The sequence below is a fragment of the Penaeus japonicus genome, unplaced genomic scaffold (genome assembly GCF_977035675.1).
Source record: "Penaeus japonicus unplaced genomic scaffold, GWHDUDI00000001_assembly GWHDUDI00000013, whole genome shotgun sequence".
NCBI classification, from domain to species: domain Eukaryota; kingdom Metazoa; phylum Arthropoda; class Malacostraca; order Decapoda; family Penaeidae; genus Penaeus; species Penaeus japonicus.
Genome location: NW_028234415.1, coordinates 7,131,513 through 7,139,012, shown reverse-complemented (window position 1 = coordinate 7,139,012; position 7,500 = coordinate 7,131,513). Strand labels below are relative to the sequence as shown.

Below are 7,500 nucleotides of genomic sequence, written 5' to 3'. Positions count from 1 at the left end.
TCATCGTATGCCTGTTGATGGGCGGCCTTAGCGGCGGCTACCTCAGGTGTGTCCTGGACGGGTTCGGGAAGGGGACCGGGAAGGGCAGCCAAAGGAGCGGCCACAGGGGCGTCGGGAGCTACAGGAAGGTTGGTGCCGGACACACGGAAGCCGAGGGCGTCAGCCACGTAGTGCTGAGTCTGGACCTTGCCCTCAGAGTCCACGTAGTTGTATGAGCCACGGACGACACCGAAGGCGTCGCGAGACTCAGCGCGTGAAGATGGACCACCGGCGTAACCGAAGGAGTACTGACCGATCTCGTCCTGTGCGTGATACTGGGACTGGATGGGGGCTACAGGTGCGTAGGGAGCTACGTTGTAGGACACAGGTGCAGGAGCGACGTTGTAAGAAACAGGAGCAGGAGCCACGGTGTTGAGGACAGGTGTTTTGAGTGTGAGAGGGGCAGCTGCAGGAAGGGCACCTGTGTATGCGTAAGGGTGAAGACCCGAATATCCTGCATAGGGATAGGCGCCAAGAAGACCGTGATGGCCTCCATATACACCGTTGTAAGCGAGCAATGAGGTGCTGCCGCTAGCCACAAGGGCTGCCACGGAAATCACAGTCTGGAAGGTAATATCCATTTAGTAGAAGCACATTTTTGAAATCATACACAAGATGATATCTCACTCATATATTCATTATAGAACTTCCTGCCGTAGAGCTTACCAGAGCGTTCATGTTGACCCACCGTCGAGGAGCTGTCTGGCGGTAAATGCGGCAGCCGTCCCTTATATACCTGTGGACATCCTGACCATCAGTTCACGGCGATGGAATGGGCGGGGCTCTTCCCTTCACATCCGGGTATGTCTACGGTGCAAATTCTGAAAGTATTGTATGACAAACTATGACAAATGAGAGTGAAGTCTATGGTTTAATTTGTTCAGAGTTCTGCATGCTGTTTTTTTTTCTAATCAAAATTGGTGAAAAGACTTTGAAACATGCAAATTATTATTTTTTTTTAAGAAGACAAAAAAGTGTATATCATGATTTATTTCCATGCAACTGACAGCTTTTATTGAAGCTTTCCATTAGAAATTGCTTTTCATATAAAATGCAGTTCTATGGTACACTAGGATACACGCATAAAGGATAATCATTCCGGTATTCTACAGTTAACTGCATATACAATATCAGCTCTACTGTTTATTGTACTCTGAATAGGAAATATATATTTACATATATATATATATATATATATATATATATATATATATACATACATATCTATCTATTTATCTATCTATATATCTATATATATGTATCATGTATGTATCGATAGCTTTTAATTCCTGATTTATGATGAATGGATTTTTGAATGATTGACCTTTTGCTATTGATGGTTTTCCTTGTAGGTGCATCATTTTCTTAAACAATAGGGAAAATATTTGATTTATTGAAAATATCATAATACATAGACTGTTACGTGTTAGCTACAAAACAGTTGAATATGAAAGTTTGAACCTTAGAACAGGGGAAATAAAATGGGTTTGCGTACGTCTACGTGTATTTGATAAGCAATGTATGTACCTTATTGACTGAAGGGAATACATTGCACTGTTAAAAAATGCGAACTCAACGCCATGAACTGAATATGGACAAGTTTAGTGAAACATTTGCATAGAGAAAAGAAACACTCTATCGAATCAGTCTAGACTCTTCTCCAGACAATAAGAACGAAAGGGATCAGATTCCATTTTGGTATTGACATCTGAAGAAAGTCAAATTAGGCGCGAAACATCACTGGGTTAATGTTTCTCCTTTCACCGTTACTATAATTGGGATGACAATAACGAATATGAACGTTCAATTGACGAGTCACTGGATATTAGTGAACATATTGACATCAACCAAGTGTCTGAAAGATATTGCAAATTTCGCTGAGATAAGTGACAATAGCATTTTTCAAGATATAGTTTGATATAGATTTATGTTATGAGATTCATTTGATATATGCATTCTGCGATTCTTGCCACAGAAGGATGGTGTGAATGGTCATTCGCCACATATTTTATTCGACAGAAATTTGACAGTTTGCCTGATGATTTCAAAATAACATTTTACATTACTTAAATAAGCTAGCATAGAAAGTGTCAAAAGTCGACTGATTTATCATTTTCGGCAGTTATTGTTATGAAACTAATTCCAGTATCAATATTTTTTTTTAAATATGACAGAGTTTTCTCATCTATCAACAATTCGTGACCTAATATTCAGGGATATTTGCAAGATTCTTACCTTGTAAAGACTTTGCTGTATTGTGAAATATAAAGATAAATGGGATCGTAACAACTTTCAAACGCTCTGTTGTGACAGACAGAACATGGAATATATGAGACAGTGGAATTGGATGAAATGTAGATAATCGATTTTTTTTGTGAGAAATAAAGTATTTTGCAATGTGATTTACATGAACACACTTACAATGTGTGACCTAACATGGAAAATGTCAAAACACGACCTAAAGAAAAGAAAGAGAGAGAGAGAGAAAAAAAAATAATCCCAGCCATATGGCTGCTGATCAAAGGTGTTGATCAGATTTGTTTTCTATTTAGTTAAAGTGTTTCTTTGTATAAAAAAAAAAAAAAAAATCAGAAAAAAAAATAGTTTAGAGGATCACCGTTTCATCAAGAAAGACATACAAAATACTTAAAACTTTTAACTGATTTGTCAAGGTTAAGATATGTAATAAATACAAGTATTTTCTCATATCGCTTTATTAATCAGAAATATAATATCTTACATTTTGATTTACATGAACGCTTTTTACAACGCGTGGACTAACATGGGATGTGTCAACACTCGACCTGAAACTGTTTTTCACAGGCATTATGTATCGCCAAGTAATTACTGGCCACACACTGCTGATTTCAATTGGCGATCAGGCGAGTGCTCTACACACCAGGTCCACACAAGTGACTGTGACGGAACGAGCCTCGTGACACTCAGTTGAGCACGCGGTAGGAGGTGGCGTGGCCGGGGTTGTGAACCACACGGAGGAGCTCGGCATCACGGAGGGCGGGTCCGGTGGCGGCGGCGTAGGTGGTAGGGACGTGGGCGGCGTTGTAGGTTGTGAGGGCGGGATGGGCGGCAGTGTAGTGAAGGGGAGAAGTATGGAATGCAGTGTGTCCGTAGTGGAGGGGAGTGGAGAAGCCGTAGGAGAAACGGAGAGGAGAGTAGACGCCGAGGCCGGGAGCGGCAAGGACGGAGCGCTTCTTGCGGGTGTCGGGGGCGGCTGCGGCAGCGGCTGCGGCTTCGTCATAGGCCTGTTGATGGGCGGCCTTAGCGGCGGCTACCTCAGGTGTGTCCTGGACGGGTTCGGGAAGGGGACCGGGAAGGGCAGCCAGAGGGGCGGCCACAGGGGCGTCGGGAGCTACAGGAAGGTTGGTGCCGGACACACGGAAGCCAAGGGCGTCAGCCACGTAGTGCTGAGTCTGGACCTTTCCCTCAGAGTCCACGTAGTTGTATGAGCCACGGACGACACCGAAGGCGTCGCGAGACTCAGCGCGTGAAGATGGACCACCGGCGTAACCGAAGGAGTACTGACCAAGCTCGTCCTGTGCGTGATACTGGGACTGGATGGGGGCTACAGGTGCGTAGGGAGCTACGTTGTAGGACACAGGTGCAGGAGCGACGTTGTAAGAAACAGGAGCAGGAGCCACGGTGTTGAGGACAGGTGTTTTGAGTGTGAGAGGGGCAGCTGCAGGAAGGGCACCTGTGTATGCGTAAGGGTGAAGACCAGAATATCCTGCATAGGGATAAGCGCCAAGAAGACCGTGATGGCCTCCATATACACCGTTGTAAGCGAGCAATGAGGTGCTGCCGCTAGCCACAAGGGCTGCCAAGGAAATCACAGTCTGGAAGGTAATATCCATTTAGTAGAAGCACATTTTAAAAATCATACACAAGATGATATATCACTGATATATTGATTATAGAACTTCCTGCCGTAGAGCTTACCAGAGCGTTCATGTTGACCCACCGTCGAGGAGCTGTCTGGCGGTAAATGCGGCAGCCGTCCCTTATATACCTGTGGACATCCTGACCATCAGTTCACGGCGATGGAATGGGCGGGGCTCTTCCCTTCACATCCGGGTATGTCTACGGTGCAAATTCCGAAAGTATTGTATGACAAACTATGACAAATGAGAGTGAAGTCTATGGATGAACTTGTTCGGAACGGTGCATGCTATGATTTTCTTACATAATTGATGAAAAGACTTTGAGCTATTGGAACTGATGCTATTTTTCAATATTCGTTTTTAAGAAGACAAGAAAGTATTTCTCATTATTAATTTTCATGTAACTAACAGCTTTTATGAAAGATTTCCATTAGAAATTATTTTTCATATGAAATGCAAATGTACCGTACTCTAGGATGCATGCATAATGGATAATCCTTCCAGTATTCTACAGTAAACTGTATATGCGATATCAGCTATACTGTTTATTGTACTTTGAGTAAGAAAAAAAATGTATATGTATCGATGGCTTTATTAATTTCTGATTTATGATGAATGGATTTTTGAATGATTGACCTTTTTCTACTGATAGTTTTCCTTGTAGGCACATTATTTTCTTAAACAATAGGAAGAATATTTGATTTATTGAAAATATCATGATACATAGACTGTTACGTGTTGCTAGCGAGAAGACAGTTGAATATGAAAGTTTGAACCTTAAAACAGGGGAAATAAAATGTGTGTGTGTACGTGTACGTGTATTTGATATGTAATGTATAAACCTTATTGACTGAAGATAATATATTACGCTGTCATAAAATGCGAACTCAACGTCATGAACAGAATATGGACAAGTTTGGTGAAACATTTGCATAGAGAAAAGAAACACTGTATCGAGTCAGTCTAGACTCTTCTTCAGACGATAAGAACGAAAGGGATCAAATTCAATTTTGGTATTGCCATCTGGAGGAAGACAAATGAAGCTCGAAATTTTACTGGGTTAATATTTCCCCTCTCACCGTTGCTATAATTGATGTGACAAGAACGAATTTGGACGTTCAATTGACGAGTCACTGGATATTGGTGAGCATATTGACATCAACCATTGCAGAGCTGAGAAAGCGAATGAAATGTCTGAAAGATATTGCTAATTTCGCTGAGATAGGTGACAATAACAAGTTTTTCAAGATATAGTTTGATATAGATGAGATATATGAGATTTATTTGATACATGCATTCTGCGATTCTTGTCACAAAGGGATGGTCATTTGCCACATATTTTATTCGACAGAAATTTGACAGTTTGCCGGATGATTTTGAAATAGCATTTTACATTACTTAAATAGGCTAGCATGGAAAGTGTCAAAAGTCAACTGATTTACCATTTTGTGGCAGTTATTGTTATGAAACTAATTGCAGTCCCATTTTTTTTCTTAATCATGACAGAATTTTCACATTTATCAGCAATGCGTGACCTGACATGCAGGGATATTTGGAAGATTCTTACCTTGGAAAGTCTTCGCTGTATTGTGAAATATAAAGACAAAGGAGATAGTAACAACTTTCAAACGCTTTATTGTGATAGACAGAACAGAATATGAGAGTGGAATGGGAGGAAATATAATCGTTTATTATTTATGAGGTATAGAGTATTTTACATTGTGATTTACATGAACACACTTGCAATGTATGACCAAACATGGGAAGTGTCAAAACTCGACCTTAAAAAGAAAAGAAAAGAAAAATCCTAGCCATATGGCTGCTGATTAAAGGTGTCGATCAGGTTTGTTTTCTATTTAGTGAAAGTGTTTTTCTTTGTAAAAAAAATAATAATAATAATAATAACAAATAATAATAGTAATAATAATGATAATAAATGAATAAAAGATTACCTCAGAGGATCAGCGTTTAATCAAGAAATACATACAAAATATGTAGGAAAGCTTTTAATTGATTTTTCAAGGATAAGATATATAATAAATACGAATATTTTCTCATATCGTTTTATTAATTAGAAATATAGTATTTTACATTGTGATTTACATGAACGCTTTTTACAATGCGTAGACTATCATGGGATGTGTCAACACTCGACCTGAAACTATTTTTCTCAGGCATTATGTATCGCCAAGTAATTACTGGCCACACACTGCTGATTTCAATTGGCGATCAGGCGAGTGCTCTACACACCAGGTCCACACAAGTGACTGTGACGGAACGAGCCTCGTGACACTCAGTTGAGCACGCGGTAGGAGGTGGCGTGGCCGGGGTTGTGAACCACACGGAGGAGCTCGGCATCACGGAGGGCGGGTCCGGTGGCGGCGGCGTAGGTGGTAGGGACGTGGGCGGCGTTGTAGGTTGTGAGGGCGGGATGGGCGGCAGTGTAGTGAAGGGGAGAAGTATGGAGTGCAGTGTGTCCGTAGTGGAGGGGAGTGGAGAAGCCGTAGGAGAAACGGAGAGGAGAGTAGACGCCGAGGCCGGGAGCGGCAAGGACGGAGCGCTTCTTGCGGGTGTCGGGGGCGGCTGCGGCGGCGGCTGCGGCTTCGTCATAGGCCTGTTGATGGGCGGCCTTAGCGGCGGCTACCTCAGGTGTGTCCTGGACGGGTTCGGGAAGGGGACCGGGAAGGGCAGCCAGAGGGGCGGCCACAGGGGCGTCGGGAGCTACAGGAAGGTTGGTGCCGGACACACGGAAGCCGAGGGCGTCAGCCACGTAGTGCTGAGTCTGAACCTTGCCCTCAGAGTCCACGTAGTTGTATGAGCCACGGACAACACCGAAGGCGTCGCGAGACTCAGCGCGTGAAGATGGACCACCGGCGTAACCGAAGGAGTACTGACCGATCTCGTCCTGTGCGTGATACTGGGACTGGATGGGTGCTACAGGTGCGTAAGGAGCTACGTTGTAGGACACAGGTGCAGGAGCGACGTTGTAAGAAACAGGAGCAGGAGCCACGGTGTTGAGGACAGGTGTTTTGAGTGTGAGAGGGGCAGGTGCAGGAAGGGCACCTGTGTATGCGTAAGGGTGAAGACCAGAATATCCTGCATAGGGATAGGCGCCAAGAAGACCGTGGTGGCCTCCATATACGCCGTTATAAGCAAGCAAAGAAGCACTGCTGCTAGCCACGAGGGCTGCCACGGAAATCACAGTCTGGAAGGAAACACAAATGTATCAGAGAAAAGAATCTAATAAAAAATTTGAAACTCGCTCACTCACAAAAACTCACTACAGCACTAGAAACATACCAAAAGCCTTCGTTTCTGAACTTACCAGAGCGTTCATGTTGACCCACCGCCAAGGAGCTGTCTGGCGGTAATGGAAACGGCCTCTCCTTATATACCTGGCGATCATCTTGACCGCGACAAGGGCGTGGTCTTCCCTTTCACAGGCGGGTCTTCTGTACTTCTGCTTTGTTAATTGCAGTCAAGACGTGTATAGGAATATGGTGAAAAAAAACTACAACACTATGCCCCCCTTCCTCCATTAATTCTCTCTCTGTATTGTTCT

The 7,500-nt window shown here is 43.2% G+C and overlaps 3 protein-coding genes across 3 annotated transcripts in view; all 3 read right to left on the bottom strand.

The window, feature by feature from the left end:
- Nucleotides 1-772, bottom strand: part of LOC122258978 (uncharacterized) — a 1,326-nt gene extending 554 nt beyond the window's left edge. Inside the window, exons 1-2 of the mRNA XM_086543087.1 lie at nucleotides 706-772; nucleotides 1-602 (exon numbers count right to left, since the gene is read on the bottom strand). The exon at nucleotides 1-602 is cut by the window's left edge and continues 554 nt beyond it. Coding sequence (XP_086399213.1) covers nucleotides 1-602; nucleotides 706-717 — 614 coding nt within the window. The 5' untranslated portion in view covers nucleotides 718-772. The remainder of the gene's footprint in view (nucleotides 603-705) is intronic.
- Nucleotides 773-2,737: 1,965 nt separating this feature from the next.
- LOC122259294 (uncharacterized) lies at nucleotides 2,738-4,076 on the bottom strand. The gene is made up of 2 exons (XM_086543086.1): nucleotides 3,997-4,076; nucleotides 2,738-3,893 (listed from the first exon to the last, which is right to left on the bottom strand). Exons 1-2 carry the CDS (start codon nucleotides 4,006-4,008, stop codon nucleotides 2,982-2,984), a joined length of 924 nt encoding a protein of 307 aa, XP_086399212.1. The 5' UTR covers nucleotides 4,009-4,076; the 3' UTR covers nucleotides 2,738-2,981.
- Nucleotides 4,077-5,987: 1,911 nt separating this feature from the next.
- On the bottom strand, nucleotides 5,988-7,367 carry LOC122258828 (uncharacterized). Its single transcript, XM_086543084.1, has 2 exons — nucleotides 7,264-7,367; nucleotides 5,988-7,143 (listed from the first exon to the last, which is right to left on the bottom strand). Exons 1-2 carry the CDS (start codon nucleotides 7,342-7,344, stop codon nucleotides 6,232-6,234), a joined length of 993 nt encoding a protein of 330 aa, XP_086399210.1. The 5' UTR covers nucleotides 7,345-7,367; the 3' UTR covers nucleotides 5,988-6,231.
- Nucleotides 7,368-7,500: the final 133 nt, after the last annotated feature.

What these genes read in the sequence shown, in the direction of transcription:
- LOC122258828 (XM_086543084.1), bottom strand. Translation starts at nt 7,344, where the DNA reads ATGATCGCCAGGTATATAAGGAGAGGCCGTTTCCATTACCGCCAGACA. An exon ending in GGGTCAACATGAACGCTCTG is followed by an intron (nt 7,144 to 7,263) that starts GTAAGTTCAGAA and finishes GTTTCCTTCCAG; the next exon opens with ACTGTGATTTCCGTGGCAGC.